We start from the raw sequence: 24,237 nt of genomic DNA on the forward strand, positions 1-24,237 counted from the left end.
GAAATGCCTAGGAAATAATTCATGTGAATTAGAAAAGTTATAAAAATATTATTTATTTTATAATAAAATTATGATCAACAAATATTACGACAATTAGGTTTTTATAATTTATTCATTTCACATATCTTCCTCCATTAATTCACTGATTTCATCCATATTTAGATCATCTATTCTTTTAGGTACCGCTTTAGTTATTCTTGTTGGTGTCCCACCCCCTCTTTCTACACTTTTAAATGGTGTCCCACCCCCTCTTTCTACACTTTTAAATGGTGTCCCACCCCTTCTATCTATGCTTCTAGTTGGTGTGCTAAATCTATCCGTGTTTCTCGATGACTGACTAGCACTCCATGAAGGTGTACCCATAGTTCTTTCCATTTTAGGGGTAGTACTTATTCCGCTTTGGGAAAATCTATCCTTAGTTTCCGGCTCTGTATAAAGAATGTAATAAAATAATTCATTATATTTTTTAACAGTCAAATATTACGTTACCTGTAGAATCATTCTTAGTCAATATAGCACGACTTTCAGCGAAATATGCATTTGGATGCATAATAGGTTTGTCTGGCAACTGGTTATGCATAATCTTAAAATAGGTCGCGCATGCGATATTGTAATGACCAACATTGGCTAACTCGACGATTTCAGCAACGTCTGAAATACAATAGTAATCCTCAATCTTTATATCTTAAAAATAAAGTTATATCCATACCTGCTACTGACATTCCATAACTCAACAGTTTGTTTTGCAATGATCCAGAGTCCATGTGTCTATATGGACATCCATGGTATTCACCAGCACCCACTGTAGAACATATAATTTTTGGACACCCAAGTGGAGTGTAGTTTGTCTGTTTGCCTTCTTTGCCATATATATGCCTTAGTGCATAAGAATATTGTTTATCAAATTTGTCTGCATCTACTTTCATTGAAAACTCTTTCCTCCAAAATTGCAAAGAATCATCCAATGTCACTCCAATACCTTTCAGAAATAAACCATATTGAATTCGTCCACTATTTTTGAGATGATGGTTAGCCTTGAGTGCTTCGTGTAATATTCTCATACACAAAGGATATGATATTTTTGATAACTGAAAATTATTTAACAATGTACAAATGTTAAACTATATAGGGCACACTAGTTACCTCATCTAATTTGTCTATAGGTGTAGTGGCTGTGGACCAAACCACACGTGTCATACCAGAGAAACAACCAGGCAAAGATTTAAGGAAAGATATTAACCTTTCATCATCATACATATTTGATACACAAAATCTTGCTTGCTGTATAATATAAATATAGCCAAATGAATGAATATTTAAATATTTCTTTGTTAACTAGTGTAGTAGTAAATGAAAACTTACTTCCATACCCTCCAGTAAATTTTTTCTAAAATATGAAACAAACAGAGATATCAAATCTGATTGTGGGATAAATGCTGTCCCTTTAGCAATATAAATTTTACGTGATCTAACTAGATCAACAACTTTTTGGAAAGGCACTTTATAAAATTCTATTGTATCAATATTTGAATTCTTAAATGTAGATGAACGAAGTTCTTCCCGAATTTCATCTTTTTCTTGTTGTGTAATCTTAACAAATCAAAAAATAAAAGAAAGAAAAATAAGTACAGATTCAATGAACACCTAACTTGTATTCTGCTTTATTGATTTTATTTCTTACTTGTTCACAATCTATATTATGCATAGTAAGTAATTTTTCTACTCCTTCTTTATCTAATGAACTAAATCTCAACTTAAAAAAGTCAACTTCATGATTAATGAACCACATTTGACGATCTGAATCTTGGCAGTATGATAATCTCAATACAAAATGTGATATGTGATCCTTTTTCCTATACTGTAAATCTGTTTCTTCAGATGATTTGCATCCCTTTGCATATAAAAGATGCGCAAAATACTTAAGTCCATCTTTGATTAAAGCTGCATTTAAATGTTGTTTACGTTCATCCAATGTTTTAAACTCCTGTTTTAAGGCAATGCTTTCAAGATGCTGTAAAACTATAAAATACTATTATAGCTTCAACAAATGGGAAAGCTATCCATAACGCAACAATTCAATCATTATGTTCTAAACTACTTACGCTTTAATCTTTCCATACCCAATTGCTGAAACTCTATAAATGGGATTTCCCCTGATGGAGGGAAATTATACATTTGCAAATCATGTTGATAAACATCTTGTAAGTCCTTGATTTCAACATTAACTGTATAACGCCGTCTTTTAGTATATTCCATTGTCTAAAATGAAACACAATTCCTCTTTTCTATATATTCCAAAATTTCACATTCATATGCAATACTTTTAAAGCAGTTTGTAGGAGAAGAATAAGAAAAACAATCATGGTTAATAAAACGAAATAAATAAATCATACTTACTTGATTAATTATGTTTAACTTGCTGTGTGTGTTCACTCTTAGTGCTTCTAAAAACTTAAAACATTTGCTAAGCAGCCATTACTTCATTACCGGTTTCCCGCGCTTTTATTCCCGCCCTTTTTTTAAAAACATCGTTCGATATATTACGAGAAATGCGATAGATGCTACCACGCAAATACATTATAAATTATCGGAATTTCAAATGGTTGCAAATAAAAAAATACATTGTACATTTATTAAACATTAGTATACGTTGTTTCATTTACACAGCAAAATTGCACAAGATTATGCATCAAAAAACATTGTATATTGCTACATAAATAGATCATAGATTAGACTTTTTATTTAACGAAGTTATGTAGACATTTTTCACTTGTAAAGGAGCTAAATGACCATCTGTACTATCAAAATTTTGAACGAATAGTTCCTTTACTTGAAGATTAAAAAATTCCATCCTGTTTTTTGTTGGTGATATTTCTCTAAATTCACGAATAGTGATATCACTTCTATTAATAATTTGTTCGTCGATTAAACTAACATCCTTAGGGTACATCGAGTCTCCTGGTAAAACATGCACTTTTCCATCCTGCAGCTCCACCTTCACCTAACCACACGCACAATTTGTTTAAATTATTCAGAATTCAGACAAGTGTATAGTATTACATACCGGCAAATTCAGAAGTACTCCCATTTTACTTCGATCGACAGCGAAATCTAACAAATTGTCTATACTTTCAAATTTCGCTATCCTTGCAATTTCATATTGTTGTGGAGGTGGCAACAAAATACCCGGAGAAAATAAAAAACTTCCTGGCACATCCCACTGAATTATACATAAAATATTAATGATATGCTCCAGTTTATTTTATCGATCCGTTGATATAATAAAACTTTACTTTCGAATCCACCATTTCCGTCGCTTCAGGAACAGCGTTAGGCACGCTTGGTAAACAAGCTAAATAGAAAACTGTGTCGTATCGTCTTCTAGTATAATAAGTTGGTGTTAACCAATTGCTCCATTCGTAAAGAGCCCATAAATCTGGATAGCAATGAAAGTTTTCGCATAACGAGTAAAATGCTGTTGCATCGTTGTGCACCTTTGTTTGCCAATTGTCCAATTCATTCTCAGAAACTGTTAGTATGAAAAATGTGCACGTTTAATGATCTATCAAATGTCCTTCGTTTCAGGAAGAATAAATGTACAAGAATTAATCAAATGATAACATTACTTTTAACGTGTTGTGCCCAATCAGGGTAAGCATTATCTTCTCTTGATTGCTTGCAGATTAATACGCCACATTCTTCGAAGGTTTCACGAATTGCAGTAATGCGCAATGAAATTTCTCTTGGCAATTCGTTTGGGCCTGATTTAAAAATAGAAGGACGCATACTTGTGGTTGGTTTTAAAGACGTGAAACTATTAACATCGAAACCGAAGGCAGAGAAAAGATCGTGCCATTTCAAATCAGCGTCTGAGGGATGCACCACGCCACCAGGAAATACATAAGTATTTGGCATAAACTTGGAATTTTGATGACGTTTTAAACACAACAAATTGTAATTATACTGAAACTGAATGTTATTTTGTAAGTTTCTCTTGAATATTTTATAAGAAGCTGAATGATTTTTCGTAGCAAATGAAATTTAAATTGTCGCGCGTTTTGTAGATTGCGATCAATATTACGATATTCGTAATATCATTAGGATCAATTAAGTTTAGGTGTTTGATGATTATTTTTATTTGCTATAAACAGTAATAAATGTTTATATGATTTTGGTATACATATGTTAAATAAAGGCATAAATTACTTACATTTGAGGGTAAGGAGGAATTAATGTATTTTTGTGTATGACGAGCTGCTAAGATTAAACTAGCAGATTCTCTCCAAACTTTCATATTTATTATTAAGTAAACCTGTTTAATTTAAAATAATATTCACAAATTTATATATATTAGTTAAGGTTATGGTCCCATAAATAGAACTGTTCCTAACCTAATTCAATTGTAACATTTGGTTTTTAACCTAACTAAATGTATAAACTATATACGTAATAGGAATTGAATGTTGACGTGACATCAAATAAACGAACGATTATCGATAGCATTCGACTTTTGATAAGTTGAAAATTACAAGAATTCAAAATTAATAATAAGTTTTTTAAAGTTATGTCTTTGTGGTAGGTATTTAATAAGTTTTATTGAACTTAGACGACGTTTTCAATTCTGTACATAAATTTACATTGAAAGTAATAGTGCAATGTTTGTCTAAAAGTAAGATACTATAAATAGTTTATATACATAATTACAGTTATATTAATAAATTATGTGAGTGACACAATGTGAGAAGCTATGCCATGTAAAATATTTTAATTTATTGAAAAGTCTATGTTATGTTTCTTTTTTATTTTTATCCTCTTTACCAGTTGCTGCATTCATCAGTTCATATAACTGATACACTTGTTCATCTCTGAACTTATCAAGATCTTCTTGTTTTAAGTCTTGACCTAAAGGTTTAGCTGTATGTGGTCCTTTTATGCCAAGCTGTTTGGCAAGCATTACTGCATAATCCTATAAGGAAATAATAAATACTAAAGTTTAGATGCAAAGAAGGTCATGACCTTGTTAGGATTAACATCATGCGGAAATTGAATGAAAGTTAACCTAAACTTTCTAAAGAAAAGTTTCAATAAAATGACTAAAATTACTTACTGTCCACTCATTTAGAAATATTAATGCTGCAGCCTCGTCACAGTTTTTATGTCTTCTAAATTCATCACGAACATAACTATTTCCTAAAGGTTGAATTTCAACCGGTAAACCACGATGTAACCTCAAAATTGTTTTGTATAATATTCTAACCCGTTGTATGTGAGAAAAAGTGGGCATAATTTATTAATTGGAACTATGTACGCATATCAAAAAATTATTTGTATTTAATATTTTTTACTACAATTTATTTTCAAGTTCAATACGATACATTTGGATTCAGTAGTATCAGTACCAATTTTTGAGTACACCCTCGAGCAAGTTCGCAGACCCTCTAGTGGAAATGTTGGTCTAAGCCAGTGGAGGAGAAGGTGTCCCCTCCATTGAGTATGATACATATATGGTATGATACTTTGAGCCAGCAGGCATTATGCCTAATTCACAGAAGACACTTTTGTATTCGGGAAAGAACAAAATTTTCTCAAATAGGGAGAAAACAGAAGGGTAAAAGGGAACCAATGTTCCCAGAATACGCCATCCTCGCGGATGACAAGAGGCGCGAAATGCACCCTTAAACACTCCAATTTGAGGGAACTTATTAAGATGTAAGATATACGGAGAAAACCTCTCGCGAGAAAAAGGGGTACGTAAACGTACCTCGCCTGCACTTACAGGGAAACCATTAGATAGATAGATAAACAATAAGTCGCTAAAACAAGTCGGTTCGTTAATTAACTAGTAACATGAATAATGAGTTCGATTCGATAGTCGGTTGTCAAATCGGATTAGATCGGATCGGATAAAGTACCTGTATACTACATAAGCTACCTGCCTATCTATTGCTATATTTAAAACCATTCTTTTCAATATTAGCAAAATAAATGAAAAGAATGTTTCAATTTAAAAAGCGATTTCGCTATCAAAGTAATTAGTTCGAACAAAGATATTCATGATTATTACTTTGACTTTGAATTTTGCTCATCGTGAAATACCTTCTTGTACATATAAAAAAGAAAAAATTACAACCAGCCCCCGTGTCGTTTCGGACTACTCGTCCTACGACGTGATGGGGACCGGAGGAACTATAAAGCATGCGACTCACTAATCGTTGACTTGCACCACTGCGCTCGCAATGTCCTTCAGTGATTCATAGTTGAGATCAGTAGCTCGTCTCAGAAATGGTATCCTCCTGTTGGTCAAAGCATCCTTCTGAAACAAAAGAAAATCACGATTCTTGTACGTGTTCAAATTAATTCATATAAATATGCAATAAACAAATATTTATAACTCTGCAAATTTAAAAATTCGCATGAAAAACAATACAATAACCACGCCATAAAACACAGTAATACATTTGTAAAAGTATGGCAAAACATTTAGGGAACCTTATCAAATATTTGTAAAAGCACAGCAAGACACATAAGGAACTATTTCATTAAGTACACTAATAAGTCCGTATAAACATGCCAAAACACACGGGGAATCATACCATAAAACACCATAAAGCACATGCGTATACATTCTAAAACACATGGGGACCACACCATAAAACCCACTAATAAATGCATATAAATATTCCAAAATGCACGGAAAACACCATAGGCACACACAGTAACAATATGGTAACACATCCGTACCCCTCGGCGGTTGTTATAAGACTGATTTGATTTGATCTTGGTCTATGTCTAGGACGAACAGTTTACAACGGTGCCCGATGAACCGTGACGTTCTGCTTCACCGCCTTCACGGTAGGATACCTCGACTCTAAGTTGATAATTATTTTATTAAAATTTATTTATAAAATTTATGAACTAAATTATTGTTATATCTATTAATATTTATTATTTTTTTACATTTTCGCATGGATATACTGCAAAATTTTTTAATATTACTGTTATTAAAATTTATTTTACTACAATTTTTACTTTTGTAATAATTTATTGTTTAAACTATTATTATATCTATTGAAATTTATTACTTTTTCAGATTTGCGTTTAAATATATTGCAATATTCCTAAAAATTATTATTATTAAACACTGTTTCACTACAATTTTTAATTTCATACTAATTTATTATTTAAACTATTGCTGTATCTATTGAAATTTATTATTTTTATACATTTTCGCACGGATATATTGCAATTTTTTTTATTTAAATTATTATTATTGAAATGTATATATTTATATTGAAATTTATCATTTTCATATTTCTTTTAAAATTATTATAAAGGGGGTAGGAATACGTTAAAAAATCGTTTTTTTATATAATTTAATTTGTGAAAGCATAATAAATATGTTATCAATCGATAACTATATCTGTACAAGAACAATAGACGCGTAACATTTCATACATTTTATCATCTGCAACGAATATAAAACTACAACTGTACAATTTATGAATAAATAACATCGCGATAGATTTTATTACAGTGAAATTTAATGTAAAGCTATTTAGGAAGGATTGTACTGTCCCGTACACGTTATCGTGTACGATTATTTCATTTTCATTTTCTACAGAAAATGTAGAAGAAAAGCCTTGTTACATCTTCGGAAACAGATGTTTGCTTGATTAGTCTAATTATACCCGGCATAAAAAAAAAAAGGAAAATAGAAGAAGAAATTTACCACTAAGTACTACGATAAGCGTGTCGTTGATCGACGCGATGTAATATGAATTATGATCGAGTGCTTTTTTTCTAAATCGCTTCGAAGGTATAAAAAAAAATGGACGTACGATTGAAGGTATTTCATGGTTTTGTGAATTCGAAGCAATTACGAACTGGAATTAACGTGAGAATTTTAAAATACTTTCTGTCGGTTAATCGTTCCCCTCAGTCATCTTATGTGATTATAGCAGCAATGGGCAACGTTGCCCTCAAGGGATAATGATGGATAGTCAATTCCTCAACTTCTCAATTTGGTGTTTCTTAATTTTCAAATCTCCAAATTACCAAATAACCCATGAGCTTCTCAGTGAGCACTTTATCTGCCCATCACTGATTCATAATTGTTAACTAGACAACGATGATAGTTTAACGCTTACAGAGGGCACAGAGTGTCTGAATTTTAATTGGTCAAACACTAGGAACATATTCTTTGGATAAATAAAAAAAGAAAACAAAAAGAAAAAAAAAATGCTTTACTAGAAAAATCATATAAAGTATGAAAACGTCCTTAGAATAATGAGCAACGAAAGTGGTCAAAGTCTCGACATCCATAATAAATACGAAAATAAATAAATCGTCTTGTTAATAAACTAATTATAATGGAACGAAAGAATATCGTTTTCTTGACCATTGGCATTAAAATTCAGGCAACCTGTAGTTACACAGGTACAAATTCGTGTGACCAATAGATTTACAAATTTTCAACAATATTTAAACATCACAAATTTTCACGAAATTTTTCCATTATAATCACATCTATTCATCACTGTGTTTATATCTAATTTCTAATGATTATCATTGAATATCTTTTTCTATCACTTTCTAATTAAAATTATAAATATTTCGTATCAAGCAACTTCGACGTGACTAGGATTTTTTTCAAAATTATTCGAATTTTGGAATTCTAGAACGGTCAAATCTTAAAATCTTCGATTGATGAGGGTTCCAGTCCGTTTCTTTTTGGAAGGGGGGCCAAGCTCATCCTGCGCCCTACCTAGCCACGCCGATATCAAACAACGAGAATAGAATATATTTTGATAAATTTTATACAAACATCAACATATATAATCGTGTTTTAAAAGTAGATTGGCCACTCTGACATGTACCCCATTAATAACATACATATATATCTAAGAAATCTTTAGTAGTTTATACAAAGACGTAGAATGTTATTGCACCTAAAGAAATAGACTAATCATCCTTCTCATCACGAGCCACGTTTTTAACTATAAATAAAAATAAATTGCTTTCAGTACGAAGCTCGCGACAAGAGAATATTCTGATACGTTAATTGTATTTTACAAAAAGTAGTCTCGATCAGAGTTTCTCTGGTTAAATTAATAAATAATCGCTAGGTGTGATCTTGTATATAATATAGTAACCGTTTTGTTGCATTTCATTAGGATTCTAGCGAGGATCTAGCAACTGGATTTCCAGCTTTCTTCTTCTTCTTCTTCTACTTCTTCTTCTTCTTCTTCTTCTAAATTGCTAAGTAATAGGTATATTGCGTAAAAGGCGGGTCAAAAAATATATTATATCGTGTATACATATATACTTGGAACTGGAAGGGCGACTAGTCGGACCCTTTATCTTCATTAACTATGTTCCCGGCGATTTTGAAACGTGTTTGAATAAAATATATACGTCTCTATACAAATGTCATGGTTACGTGAACATTGGTGCTCCGTGTAAAAATATTGCTCTTGTTTTTATTCTTTTGATTCGTCTGAAAATGCGCGAACTTATTCTCGGTACGATTGCCTGGAAAGTCTTCTGATTTAATTATTTTCATTATCTTCAAACAGTCACCGATCTTTTCGTGGACTGCAATACTTTTATAAATGACTGTACGTGAACAGAAAAAATGCTACTTGTGAAATTTTGCGCGGAAACGAAGTTTCTCAGTCGTAATTGAAGCAGCCTTTCTTTTATTTCTCTTTGTCGCAACCTCGATGGAAATTTCTACATTAAATAAGAAAATACTTTATTCATTATTCTTTATCGATTGAAATTATCTCAAATTCTTCATAATTATGAAAAAAAAATATATTTCTTCTCTGTTGAAATTTTTCCAGAGATTTCCATCGTAGTCGCATCGATAACTTAATTCTTCTATATATAATATATGCGTGTATGTATCAGTCTCAAAAGTGGATTGAGCGAAAATCTACGGAATCAGTTCATCTCCATACTCGCACCGGTATATTTTCGCTTATTGCAACTGATATCGTATCGTGTTCATCACTGGTACCTATGATTTGTCTGTAGCTTCGTTTAATCGTCAACTTAATCGGCAGGATTTTAATCTTCACGTGAACAAAAGGTTTAACGACGCCTGAAGTTCCTCTCGAGGAATCGGGATATACCAGAATCGTACTTGGAATCATGTTATCCTCTGATCAATCATGGCTGATCGATTAAACGCTCGACTTTCTGTACGACCATTTCGCATATTTTCCAAATATGCCCTCGGCGCGCCTGTAGAAGTGCACCATTGATTTCTGTCGCGAAATCATTAGCCGTTGGCGCTGTCAAAGTATCGAGACATCCTCCGAATGCCTCTGTTGCGGCAGCATGGCGTTCCTCTCTTCCATTTGAATATTTCCAGGATCTTTACGTCCTTTTCCAGGATAATCGAAGCTAGCTGATACATCAGGACGAATGTTCACGTATCTGTGCGCCTGTTCTTCGTTCTTCTGCAAATTTTGCAGGACTATTCCCGATGACGAATTATCCGAATTCATCAATAAAGGTTTCGTACTGTCCAGATCGGAGGTCGCGTCACCTAATAGCGAGTCTTGGTTCTGTTTATCGTCCAGGCAGTTTATGTCGAGCAGAGGAGGATTCGGCATCTCCGAAGGACTGGATGTCGACGTGGAGGATCGAGTAGTCTGAGCATTAGGTGGCCAGGATAGAGAGAATTTCCGGAAGTTCTCTGTTAATTGCATATCGAGCTGTCCGGTGTGCTCCATCTGCACGCTGGCCAAAGGAACGTCTAAACACGGGGATATTATTCGGGGATTCGTGGCTAGGAAGTCGACGATCTCGGGGGCGGTTGGCCTCTTCGTATGGTCCACCCTCCAGCAAGAATATATCATATTTTCTCTGTAACATGTAACTTTTCTATTATTATTTTGAAAATTTAGTATAAGATTTATCAGTTAGTTATAGTGCAAATCAAGCCTACAGTTGGCACTTCACTCCTTTAGGAACAGCCAGCGAGTTTCCATTCTTCACATGAGTAAGCACCTCGTTGTTGCTCATCCCCTGGAATGGGAAACTGCCGAAAGTGATAATCTCATAAAGTAGAACACCATAGGACCAGACATCCGAGGCTGGAGTGAAGATTCCTAGACCTAGAGATTCTGGTGCCATCCATCTCACTGGCAGCATACCTGGAATAACATTATAAATTATATATAGTGTGATCCGTTTACTATAATTGCGAAAACCATACAATTTATAATTTCATACCTTTTCTATTAAATTTGTAATAATCGTTTTCGTACATCGGCCTGGTCATACCGAAGTCACCGAGCTTCACCACACGTTGAGCATTCACCAAACAGTTTCTAGAGGCAACGTCTCTGAAAAATGAAAAAGAAAAGATCGGTTAATAATATTAGAATCATTGAAATCATGAACGAGGAAGTTATTGATTTGGGCACCTTATTATAAGAAACATATTAAATCGATAGAAAGTATACAACACAAGTTCCTGCGTTATGCACCCTATCGTATGGGTTGTCCTATGTCTATAATTTGTCATAATTACCGAAACTGAATTTAATGACATTAGTCATTAGTAATCATATCATTGACTACTGCGAATTAGTTTCTCTAATTAATCTTCATGTGCCTTTCAGAAGTCTCAGACACCACACTCTTTTTTCGGTCGACACTCACCGCACTCTGTCTTAAACAAGCCGTCGATTTTTTTGGCAACACCTTGTATAATTTCAGAAAATCCGTTACTAATGTCCTGAATCGTTAATCACTAATGTATATCAAATGATATGATATTCCTTTGTAATAAAATAAAAAATATTGTTCAACTTACCTATGGACATACTTCATTTGAGCCAGATAACTGAGCGCCCTGGCCACGTCCAACGCCATAGCGGTCAATTTTTTATTCGAAATTTCGTCCGAATCTTCGTAACTATGATTATTAACAAGATGCCTTCGAGCGAGAAGATACGTCTTCAGGTCACCATACAGCATAAATTCCATGACGGTTAACACAGGTTCGCCCTTGATGCACACCCCCAACAATTTAATGATGTTCTTATGCTCGAATCTCTTCATTACTTCAACTTCGCTAAGGAAATCTAATTTATCGTCGGTGGAGCTTCCAACTTTCAGTGTTTTCACGGCTACAGCGAGCCACCCTTTTTCAGCGAAGTACGCCTCACCACCGTAGACGGTACCGAATGCACCCTCCCCTAATTTTCGATTAATCACTACACTCTTTCGGGGTATTTCCCACTTGTCCAAATCAGAAGTGTCAGCGTGTGCGAAATCCAAGCCCAATGATTTGATGTACTTCTCGTGAAGACGCACTTTCTGTTCGTATCTGAACAAAATAAATTTAAAACATATTGAAATCGAATATAAAATCAAAGGATGGGTATACAATCATTGCGAGTTATACTCACTTTCTTTTAATGATGAAGAATCCAATGATCAAAATAACGCCGAGTAAACCGAAGCCGAGGAAATTAACTATAACAAAAGCGACTTCACAGGATACGTTCAAGAAATCAGCGAATCCGGCTATCACGCATCGTTGGGGTGGTTCTAAACCATCGTCGGGCATTGTCTTCGACAGCCACACGAAGGCGGACACGTTCAAGTCCAATCTACCACCGACCACTTCGTGTTTCGTTTCTGATACATTTGGGTAGAAATTACCGACCAGTCGGGTTTCGTTGTTGACGAATTGGACAATATTGATCACCGAGTATCTTGAAGGACCACCGAAGAATTTGATCCTCCCTGACACCTGAAACAAGTGTTTTATTTTCCTGTGTACGATAATAGATATCCTGTGATTTTCGATTTATTGATCATCACAGTAGAAGTAGTAATGAATAGTCAGACACAGATATTGTGTCTAATATTATGTTGGATAGACTTTAATAAAGATGGGCGATATTTGGATAGATCAATTTAATAAACAAAGATGTTAGGATAGGTTTTAATGAAGCTGAGGACAAATTTAATTAACAAAGATGCTGTTTGGAACAAATTTTAATAAAAATTGGTGATGTTAGAGCAGTTTCTTCTTAAAATAAATAAGGATAAAATAAAAATTAATTAAGGAATTATGTAATGTGGATAGATTTTAATAAACGTAGGTAATATAATTCAATGAAAAAAGGCTAAATTTAAAATAATTTTAATAAATGAAGATGTTGTTAGGATAGGGTTTAATGAAGGTAGGTATCATTAGGGTTAATTCTGATAAGGAAGGCTCAGACACAGGATGATATTAATCATCAGGGATACTAACTACTAATTTTTTAATTTCAAAGTCTGATTTTGGTATTTTGTATTAGTTGTAAGAGGGACAGGCCACATTTCTCTACGTACCCCATAGAAATCCATCGCGCCAATGATGTCCGTCAATCTATTGACAGTCTGACTACTATGAAGATCAAAGACGTAGCTCTGATTCTCCTTAAGAAGCCTATCCATCGCGTAAGCGTATGTCCACATGGCATCGTAGGCGAAACCAGCATAATTCGAAGGTGGTTGACGTTTCTGCTGACAATACTGCTCGTAACGATCGCGCCATTGTCTTACAGTTATTCCTTCTTGCATAATGTCGTTGTCCGGAGCGAAATACGCGTGCGACAGACCTAGGTGACCGTTTATGGCTTTGCTCATTTCCATTGTAGTACATGGCACCTGTTCCCCTTGTTGATTGTATCGGTCGGTGTCGTACCATTCCGGACGAAGCCAAAGAGGCAGAAACCAAACGTACCCCTTCAACGATTAAAAGTGAAATGTATTTTTGTAATAAAATAAATTTTGTATTGAAATTAATATAAAATAAATTTTATATTAAGATTAACGCAAAATGAATTTTATATTGAAATTAATATAAAATAAATTTTGTATTGAAATTAACATAAAATAAATTTTATATTAAGATTAATACAAAATAAATTTTATATTGAAATTAATATCGTTATTTTTTTATTGGTACCTGAACAGCAGTCATTTCTAATCTGTACGCCTCGCACATCACTTGCCGAGCTACTTGATCATACACATCAGCGATGATGATTTTTGCCCTTTTCTGCTTCAAATCTTGCAGGTACTGTAAAGTAGAATGCTCCCTCATTAGGTCTACCAACCGTATATCGTCGAGTTGTCAGCGACACGTGAGCATATGAAATTGACTCGCATTTACATAAAGATAGAAATCATCATACTTTTTCACGGCCCACGTTGCATGCCTGACGTTTGTCTATCGATATTTATAGACTTTTCCTTTACTAGTTTACGCATGTTTCGTTGCATCCGTTATAAATAATGTTTACCACGTTGAGTGCTACGAGAATCATTAATGACACGTGCGAGAAATTTTATGTAATTGAATAATTACAAGAAATTGAAATAGAATTTATAAATAGCATTGTTATAGTAAGTGTGTAGAAGAACTAATTAAAAATAAAAATTAAAAAGTTATTAGTACAACAATGTTTAAATTTTTTTTAATCACCATGGAATTCAACGTGTCAATATTATTCAAAAAAATAAAAAATGAATTGCCTCTACGTAAGGTAACCCATTTCGTTACCCTATATTATTACAACAATTTATGCATATGGAGGCGCCGTTATTTTCCATAATTCCCGAGTCTCTAATATCTATAATCTAAAACACCTCACGTGCAATTTATTCATCAAAATGAATAATTCACTGTTAGAACGATTATTGACGTTGCACTTAATCAACAACGGTACACTGCTACTTAAGTAGACAATGGGTATTCAAAAGTGCAGAGATACGAAACCGATATCAGTGAAACGAGTATCGATGAGAACATCATCGAGGTAACCCAAATTCATTTACCTTAGTCATCACATCAGCCTCCCGTTCTCTTGGGAATTTATTATTCGCCACGAACACGATACCATTGTCCCTCAACATGTCTTGCATGTAGGATATGTACTCCGTGTATTTCTGTCCGTCCTCCGTCAACGACGCCACTCGTCGCCATCCTAGTTTCTTCAACAGCTGCAGATAAACATGTTTGTACTGCTTGTTTTCGCCGATCGTACGGAAGAAGTACGGGTATTTCGTGCGATCGTTGAAGCTGGATCCTTCAGCGCTATAGCTGATGACGACCGTCTTGTAGTGCCTCGAAACTCCGACGAGTGGTTCCACGGTTTCCGAGCAAGCTGGTCCCAAGACACCGACCAGTTTATTGTACTGATTGTGAACTATGTAATTGATGAAGGACCTCATCACCATGTCCGATTTGCATTGACCGTCGTTAGCCAACAGGGCCAGATTGTAATCCCTGAGGACCGTATTGTTCAGGTTGATCGATTCCTTCGCCATTTTGGCTGCGATCAGGATCGATTTACCGGAATAAAACGCCTCGTTCATGGGGAATATTCCACCCACATAAAGAATATTTTTGTCAGCATTGTTCGGCATCCATACGTCCAGGGTGTAGTTCAAATTGTCCCTCAACCAATCGCACGCTATTTCCTCTTCGTCCATGGTTCCTGATAATTTGTTGTAACGATTGATCAGGTCCTCGTACATCTCGCCTGTGAACCTTGCGTGATTGATCGCCTCGAAGGCGAGCTTCGCGATGTACTCCAGCTTGGCCCAGACTAATTTCGTCAGCCTGTTGGATTCGTATTTGCAACCGACTTCGGTGGTTCTACTGCTGCAGCGGGGGAATTCGATGGTTGTGAAGTCGCGCTCGTTGGGTATCACGCTGCTTGGTGTCCAGTGCAAGATCACCAGAGATCTGGGGAATGAAAGGGGTATAGGTGAGGTTGAGCCTAGAGATTGGGGGAGTAGAAGGGGTCGTCGAGACTTGATGGGAGGATTTTAGAATTTTAGAATTTTAGAATTTTAGAATTTTAGAATCTTAGAATCTTAGAATCTTAGAATCTTAGAATCTTAGAATCTTAGAACCTCAGGATCTTAGAATCTTAGGATCTTAGGATCTCAGAATCTCAGAATCTTAGAATGTTAGAATCCAAGAATTTTAGAATCTTAGAATCTTAGAATCTTAGAATCCTAGAACCTTAGAATCTTAGAATCTTAGAATCTTAGAATCCTAGAACCTTAGAATCTTACAATTAAAATTCTAGAATCCTAATATCCTACAATTAGAATTTTAGAATCTAAGAATCTCAGAATCTCAGAATCTTAGAATCTTACAATTAGAATCTTAGAATCTTGGAATTCTAAAACTTTGAAGTGACCACTTCGTATTTTAGGAGAGAATATTATTCATAAATAAAAAATAGATTAAACTAATATACCTATTCGCATATGGCACCGTCGAGTATTCCCTGATCAACGTTTCAGTCAGATATTTCAGGTTCGGTCCGACCCAAATTACTTTTACATATAAATTTAATTCGTCGATATGTTCTCTCACATAGTCAGTTACATTTGGATAACTGGTCAATAGCAGAGCGCAAGGTTGACCCTGACATCGTTCCGGAACATACATTCCTTGCTGACAGTACGTTTCCCTGCAGTAGTAAGTTCTGTTGACCGGATTCATGGTAAAATTCTTGATTTTATTTAACGTGATTTCATCGACGTCGAATCGTGCCACTGTATCTCGTCTGGCGAAGGTTATCCAACTGTCACCGAGCCTGGATAACGATTCGGGAACGAACCAACCGAAATGACCTGGCGGTGCAATGGAACCGCATTCCTTCACGTCGTTCGAGTTTAACAATGGCATCGTGTCCAACTGTGGCGGGATCCACACCTCCATGTTCACCATTGACATCGGGAGTCTGGTGCACAAAATTAGCAATTTATTTTCGTGCCTTCCTTTTTTATATTCTAACGAAAACGGTGTTTGTAAAACCGCGTAAAAGTTAAATATAATTTTTGAATTTTGAAATTTAAAAATCATTATCTGCCAGTAGAAATATCATCAATTACAGAATATTTCAAGTTTCCAGCCTTTAATCTTAAAAGATCTCGATATACATTATATATCAATTTGTATGCAAATCCATCGAACTGTGATTCGCAAGATCCACATATAAAAAAAAATGTTGCTTCATACTTTTTCGAGCTGAATGTTATTTCATCGCGTAGCAATATCGTGTAATTAATATTAGATAGAATTTTGAAATTTTACATTGTCTGTCCAGTGAAAAAGGCGCCATCGGTCAACCTCCTGAAAGTGTCGCTCGCATTGAATTCATCTTCGATTTCAAAGACGGACACTCCCGTGTAACCGAGCACTTCCGTCAAGAAGATTTTCATTATTATCGTGGATAGCCTCTGCGTCACTCTGTCGGAAACCTCGAAATTAATGCTCAACGATTGTCCATCTATCTGGACCACTCTCTTCGGATTGACCTCTGTTGAAATGAATCGTACAAGTTTCAATTGATCTTTCAAAGATTGATTGACCTTTCTCGGTAAGGATGTAGGCACGAGGTTTGTCTTTAATTAAGTGATGATTGATTTACCTTCGAGCTTCGTTAGGCAACGGTTCGACATTACGATATTTGCGATGATCAACAGGACCAACACACCAAATATAGACCCAGCTCTCAGCATCTTGATTTTCTTCTCCTGCAAGATAAACAAAAATTTATTACTATCGAAGAAGATCCCCTATTGAATTATTTTTAATACAAATATATATTCTGTTGCTAGCTGGCAAAGTTTTATTTCTTTTTACTCAAACAGACTCAAGTGCACCTGTATCCTACAAACATTCGGTCATTTTTCTGTAGAACGAAACCTGAGATAAGTCTGAGCCTTATCTGTTGTACCACTAATATGACACCTTCAGAAGCACAAGTTGACATCCTTATCGTCAAATGGTACATGATATAAACTCTATCACCTAATTAGTAATAATATCTGAATTTCTTGTTTAATTATTATTTACAGAGATATCAATATTGATTGGAAATCGTAGGTACCTAACGACCGTGCGTCGCCGACTCTCCGGACGGATCCTTGGTACCAGCAGGTAAGCATGATGCAAAGAGTAAATTGACAAACAGGAAAGTTTCTAATTAGGGAATTGGATTTTGGTTTCAATGAAACTTTGTGGAATATAAAAATAGAACGGATGGTGAAATAAGAGTCATAAGGAGAAACTTTGTCGAAAGGTGATTTCCTCAGCCAGTTTAGACAGGTGGGGTGCGCGTCGACGGAGGAAGGCGACGACGACGTCGGGAAATATTTGCGCGCTAGCTAACGCGATTGTTTACAACGACGAACAGAAACAGCGCGACGACGAAGGTGACAAGAAGCAATGATCGCCACGAGTTATTCTTAGCAAACGGCAGGCGCTTTGACTTTTCAACCCAAGTGTCTCGTGGGCGAATGAACTGCGCCGTTTCTGCTGATCACCTCGTGATCCGATTCCCTTGCTCACTTTTATTTTCGATCGAAGCTGGCCAGCTGCGGAATCGTACACTGGTTTCTTGCGAACGCGACCACACTGACTAACGTGTCTTTCACGGAATGTGTGCATACTTATCGTCGCCAGTAACAAATTTATTTTTCACAATTACATTAAATCGACACCTGCGAGGAAGGTTTTTTAGGTGTCCGCCTCCGATTGTTTTGATTTTTGGGAAAAATATTTTGGCCCGTTTTTATATTTACGGGGTGAAACAACCCTCTAAACAACCCTCTATCTCGAAAGCTAGATAGAAGAAAACTTTTTAAGGCAAAGTTTCATGGTTTTTTATAAACATATAACAGCTGGCCATAAATTTGGTAAAAAATGATTTGTTTATAACAAAAAATTGGTTTATAACATTATTTTGAAAGCAATCACAATTTACATAATAACAAAAAAGAATATAAATCTTTTTCTGAATCCATTGATGTATTATATACTATGTTTGCCTCTTAAATTTTGCATATTTTAATATTATATATGCATCGCGCACATACGTCGGGTCGCGGTCCTACCCGATTCAATAACGTACGGTTAATATATTTTTTGCAACGATTTTCTTTCGCAAACAACATATATGACCAGCTACATTTTATTTATTTGTTTCTCTTGTTTTTATCACACTACAATCTATATGTATATCAAATGACCAACGATATTTTGTCGGCCGAGCATGAGTCATATCATATAACTCAAAATCGATATTAACGCCATGAAAAAGTGATACTAATTACACACTTAACAAACAGTAGACAATTAATCATATGTGTGTAACATGTGTAAACGTTTTGTGTGTATGAAATAAAAATTAAGTTAATAACACTCATCATTTCTCTTTTATTTCATTTCATTTCTGAATTTATTTTTTCACTTTTTTCCCATTGTTTTATCACATCATTATAACGTGATAACATATGGTGTGTAATTAGTAATATGCATTGATAACTTTTATTTGATTATGATTAAGATACACAATATTGCACCTGACCACAATATTGTGTCCTTAGCAGTCAAAGGGTTAATTAACTAATTAAGGGGTTAATTAACCCCTTGCCCTACAATATGGCGTTGCAGTCATGTGTCAAAATTACTTGGTACTTTCAGTGTGGTTGAATTTCGAGTTTAATTCTAATTATAATTTGCTTTGTCAGTCAAGGATGCATATTTCATTTTTCTTTATTGATTTTAAAATCAAAGCAACGAATAGTTAATTCTGACTGACGCAACTATCGAAAAAATCATTGGCGAAAGGGTTAATCTGCCCATCACTGCCTCAAGCGTAAAATGAGTGATCCAAAGAGCAAATTTCAATTTACAAACATCATCGTATAATAAAATCATTCTGAAATAGGTCAACGGGCTATCAAGATGAAAGTAAGTCGCCTGGCCGTGGCAACTGGCTAGTCATCGTCTGTTTTAGGCATTTGGCGTGGTATCATACAGTAAATTCGTCAACGATGATGACGATAGTTCTTCTAGTTTGTGCGTCATTCAGCTGCGCTATCGTTCGGATAATCGAATCATTTACGTGTTGCGAATAATTGGTAGCGTCAGCAGGCGAGTTCACGGTTACTGACAGAGCAGTTCTATCGAGTTTTACATTCTCCCGAAAATCACCAGTTAATTATAGAGTTTAATCTTCGTATCGTTTCATTGGTCGCAAAATTCCAGACCACAGAGAACTGATTGTTCGCGAACGTTCTTTTCTCTGGCCGTAATGTCATTTAATTCCGATGCTGAAAATGAAGTTTCTCGCATAGTTTTCTGATCGATTCGCGGAACAATCGGAACAAACAATTCTAGCTTACGAATAATGCTTCGCAGAATTTTAGAATCTCGGACTCTTAGAATTCTAGAATTTGAAAATGGTGAAAAAATTTGATAAGTGTATGAAGAACAGTTGCGAATCATTCGCCTCGCTAATCACGCTGATAAACCAAGTTTCACCACCTTATGCACCTCTGCTCGCCGTGTTTTACCTTTAATTGCGTATGTATTAATGAATATTGATTTTCCTGTACTAATAAATGTCCCCAACAGGGGCATCGTGGCATGCAATGTTGCTCCATTTCGAGAAACTAAAACGTAAGAGCTTGAACTTAATTTATATAAATTGAAATCAAATTCGGAAATTGTAAAATTTGTAAATTTGAAAAGTGTTTTATAACTAAGACGTAAGAGCTTGAATTTAATTTATATTAATTAAAACCAAATTCGGAAGTTGAAAAATTTATAAATTTGGAAAATGTTTCATTGTAAATTTGAAAAGTGTTGCATAACTAACAATAAGACATAAGAGCTTGAACTTAATTTATATTAATTAAATCCAAATTCGAAAGTTGAAAAGTTTGCAAATTTGGAAAGTGTTCATCAATTTCAAACATTTGATCCAAAAATCCTCGATCAATTTTGGTGAATGAGCTGTCCAAATTTTAATTCATAATCTCGAGGAGATTAATCGGAAAAGGAAGAGTCATCGTCAACATTCTCTGGAAATCATTTAAATCGTGGGATTCGTCGATGTAACGCACGCCACTGAACCCGATCGTGTATGTACATATTCCGAATAAGCTCGATAACCAGGCTGAACAGTGTACTTGACAGCGATACCGCAATTTATCGGAACTAGCACAGATATTTTCATCGGCGTTGCGTCACGCGTAGACCATTATGGAGGAATGAACGAGGAGAAACTGATCGTTCCGAGGTGGGCGACAAATGACGCATGACAAGACATTGATCGCGATTTACTTCCAGCATTGAAACCTACCTGACCTACGACCTGTGTCATCGTCGATGAATAAAACATTAAGGGAGACCAGTTGTCGATTAAAATAATTCGATTAACCTTTATCGGAACCGTCAGGACCTGCATCTTATTTTCGTTTCACTTTGAGATTTTCTTCTTCGCTACAAAAAGTTATCACCGCGAAACGCAGGTTTTAATTAGCTTATCTGTCATCGTTGATAAGGATTTATTAACCCTTTTGCTATCATTGGCGAGGATTAACCCTTTTGCTATCATGGGCACTATTAACCTTTTTGCTATCATTGGCGATGATTAACCCTTTTTGTGCTTTAAGCAAGGGATGGCCAATTTCATTATACATATGATCAATTATTTTACTTAAAATATTTTCTCTCTGATGCGAAAGGCGAATTGTTGAATACTAAAGGAGCCATTGCCATTTATTTCTATAAGTGGCATTTGTGCCTTAAAACCGTCTCCCGTGGGCTATGTTCGACCAAAAATCGTTTCGCGATCGACTTTTTGGCCATTCCTGCTCTAAACTTCTTTAGTTTCCTAAATGCAACTTCCGCCATCATAGCAAATGTTCGACATTGCTGAATACTATTGAATTTTTCGACGTAATTCCATGAATGGTTTCTGAAGATATATTTATACACGTGAGAATGAAAAGAATAAAATGTCGTGTCGTTCAATGTGGATACCGAGGTCGCCTCTTCTCCCGTCTATTTCTAGAGCGAAAGCAGATCTCGGAGAAAGAAGCAACATTCCGATGCTCTTATGCGAAGACATTCTCCTACGCAGAGAATAAATGAGGTACGTCCAGTATTACAATTTTAGCACGCACCTGTGTGATGCGAAATGTTGATTGAATCAATGAATTAACGAACTGAACTCCTAGAAATGTTACGTATTAATAATAGAACTGACATTACTAATCTCGGCTCTATATATTACAATATTTTTCCTCCTAATTAATTCTTCCATGCATTTTTGATAAGTGATCAAATTTATTATACTTGGATCTCGAAAGTTAGAAAACAGGAAAGAAAGGAGGAAAGAAATTATTTTTCAACTCTCGGGAGTTCTTTCTGTGTTGAAAACAACTTTGATACAATCACAGCAGTCTGACTTGATTTTACGCGCGAGATATTCCGAGAAAGCGGAAAAAACTATTGGTACGTAGTAAATTATGGGCAAAGTTTACAAAGATATCGTGGAACTGTAAGTAAAAATCACGTGTGTAACCGTGGAAGGATCATCAGTGCCATTGGCCTTTTATTCCACGATGGCGCCAACCATCGCGTTCGGTATTCGTTTGGCCTTGCTTGCCTCGTTGATAGCGTGGAAAAACACACTCGTGCAAAAACACGCTCGATTGCATACGAATGAATTTACGCACGATGAACACGCGTGTTGAATTTGGCACTGTTTCGAATCGGAGATGATATGTTTGGCTGCTAACACGTTATGGAGACGAATCGAGGGTGATTCCTGCACTGGAATCGAGGAGAAATCAATTTTTTTTATTTGTTAACAAAATATTTGGGAAAATTGGGGATGAGACCCTTCCATTTCATTGATTAAACAACCCTTCTGAATCCCCTTGAATTAACAACCCTCGTCTCTTTCAAGTAATACTGGAGGGTTGAAACATTTAATTAGAGGAAGATTTGGGAATTTAAATATTCTTTGATGTGGATCGATGATGGAGTATTTTTAGAATAAAGAAGTAATGAAAAATAAGAATTTTAACAATAACATCTTCTTATATAAAATTACAATAATTAATCACAGTGTTTTAAACAATCTTCATTATTTAATTCATAATTTGCCAAAAACCCTCGTCTCTTTGAAATAATACCAGAGAAGGTTGAAATATTTAATTAGGGGCAGATTTTGGAATTTAAATATTCTTTAATGTAGATTGGTGATGAAATATTTTTGGAATAATGAAGTAGTAGAAAATGGGAATTTTCACAAGATACATCTTTTATGAAATTACAAAAATTAACCACAGTGTTTTGAACAATCTGCATTATTGAATTCCTGATGTGCTAAATTGTGTATCTCTTAACAAACAACGGTATCCATCAACTCAGCTTTCGATCGGCGTCGCTGTTCAAATACAACGAAATCAAGATAAGGAAAGTGAGAAGAAGCAGAGGAAGGAAAGCAACCGCGAAACAGTCTTATCAATTGTTTTTCCCGACAACACGGAAATGCAATTCGTTACTGTTTATTGCGGCCGATAACCGGTGATATCGGTGATGAACAGAGACGAAATTTATTTCACCGATCGCTTGGAAACGATGACCCGTGTTATATGGATAAGGCACTTGCGATCGAAGGCATTCAACCGCTTTGTTGGACGTTAATGACAGACACCAATATCCACCTCGACACAATGACATGATAATGGTAATCTCTTCTATGTGAACGAGCAGATATCTGTTTAATCGAATCAGGGGTCAACCAGCCGTTCGGAGGCGGTTTGCGTCATCAGGGGTTGCATGCGACTCGAGCTACTAATAAATCGTCAATTGAATATAGTGTATATTATTTGAAGAGTGCCGTTTTATAAATTAAAATGCCAATTTAATTTCCTATTGCCTGAAAAAATATTTTTATTTCCGCAGTATATGAATAGTAACATTTTTGGCAGCTACTGCAGGAAATATGGAACAATATAAAATTAGAAACTATTGAAAAACTCATTGCCAAAATCCCGAGAATACACCAAGCCGTAACTAAAAGTAAGACAAAGTTGCATATTGTAATAAGAAAAGAACATTCTAAGGTAATCAATCTAAAAAAAAATATAGCATGAAATTAAACTGAAAATTAACTTTATCTGTACGATATTACGAGCATGTCGACATGCGATTTTGTTTACATTAAATCAATTGCGAAACGCCTGGTTACTTATCAATTGCCTTAATTTGGGTTAGTATATTTTAATCGAAACAAGCGAGATCCGCACAGTCCAATATTACTTAAAGTACATACATACTTATTTGATATCGAAGTATCGATGAACTGATTAACAGCAGTTTATAAGAAG

The 24,237-nt window shown here is 35.1% G+C and overlaps 4 protein-coding genes across 4 annotated transcripts in view; all 4 read right to left on the reverse strand.

Moving 5' to 3' along the window:
* Window positions 1–34: 34 nt before the first annotated feature.
* On the reverse strand, window positions 35–2,556 carry LOC117603515 (DNA primase large subunit). The gene is made up of 8 exons (XM_034322753.2): window positions 2,398–2,556; window positions 2,103–2,259; window positions 1,682–2,019; window positions 1,363–1,590; window positions 1,144–1,281; window positions 710–1,088; window positions 490–651; window positions 35–428 (listed from the first exon to the last, which is right to left on the reverse strand). Exons 2-8 carry the CDS (start codon window positions 2,254–2,256, stop codon window positions 118–120), a joined length of 1,710 nt encoding a protein of 569 aa, XP_034178644.2. The 5' UTR covers window positions 2,257–2,259; window positions 2,398–2,556; the 3' UTR covers window positions 35–117.
* Window positions 2,557–2,591: 35 nt separating this feature from the next.
* On the reverse strand, window positions 2,592–4,441 carry LOC117603516 (acyl-coenzyme A diphosphatase NUDT19). The gene is made up of 5 exons (XM_034322754.2): window positions 4,211–4,441; window positions 3,627–3,969; window positions 3,294–3,529; window positions 3,065–3,220; window positions 2,592–3,001 (listed from the first exon to the last, which is right to left on the reverse strand). Exons 1-5 carry the CDS (start codon window positions 4,292–4,294, stop codon window positions 2,723–2,725), a joined length of 1,098 nt encoding a protein of 365 aa, XP_034178645.1. The 5' UTR covers window positions 4,295–4,441; the 3' UTR covers window positions 2,592–2,722.
* A 211-nt stretch (window positions 4,442–4,652) lies between these two features.
* Window positions 4,653–6,346, reverse strand: Sdhaf3 (Succinate dehydrogenase assembly factor 3). Its single transcript, XM_076688189.1, has 2 exons — window positions 5,108–6,346; window positions 4,653–4,966 (listed from the first exon to the last, which is right to left on the reverse strand). Exons 1-2 carry the CDS (start codon window positions 5,282–5,284, stop codon window positions 4,787–4,789), a joined length of 357 nt encoding a protein of 118 aa, XP_076544304.1. The 5' UTR covers window positions 5,285–6,346; the 3' UTR covers window positions 4,653–4,786.
* A 1,335-nt stretch (window positions 6,347–7,681) lies between these two features.
* Window positions 7,682–24,237, reverse strand: part of LOC117603574 (uncharacterized) — a 30,873-nt gene continuing 14,317 nt past the window's right edge. The window contains exons 2-12 of the mRNA XM_034322906.2: window positions 17,472–17,577; window positions 17,135–17,360; window positions 16,293–16,781; window positions 14,857–15,769; window positions 13,985–14,098; window positions 13,366–13,761; window positions 12,429–12,775; window positions 11,831–12,346; window positions 11,245–11,357; window positions 10,958–11,165; window positions 7,682–10,875 (exon numbers count right to left, since the gene is read on the reverse strand). Of these exons, the coding sequence (XP_034178797.1) occupies window positions 10,302–10,875; window positions 10,958–11,165; window positions 11,245–11,357; window positions 11,831–12,346; window positions 12,429–12,775; window positions 13,366–13,761; window positions 13,985–14,098; window positions 14,857–15,769; window positions 16,293–16,781; window positions 17,135–17,360; window positions 17,472–17,562 (3,987 nt within the window). The 5' untranslated portion in view covers window positions 17,563–17,577 and the 3' untranslated portion in view covers window positions 7,682–10,301. The remainder of the gene's footprint in view (window positions 10,876–10,957; window positions 11,166–11,244; window positions 11,358–11,830; window positions 12,347–12,428; window positions 12,776–13,365; window positions 13,762–13,984; window positions 14,099–14,856; window positions 15,770–16,292; window positions 16,782–17,134; window positions 17,361–17,471; window positions 17,578–24,237) is intronic.

This window comes from Osmia lignaria, chromosome 4 (assembly GCF_051020975.1).
Source record: "Osmia lignaria lignaria isolate PbOS001 chromosome 4, iyOsmLign1, whole genome shotgun sequence".
In the NCBI taxonomy this organism is placed as follows: domain Eukaryota; kingdom Metazoa; phylum Arthropoda; class Insecta; order Hymenoptera; family Megachilidae; genus Osmia; species Osmia lignaria.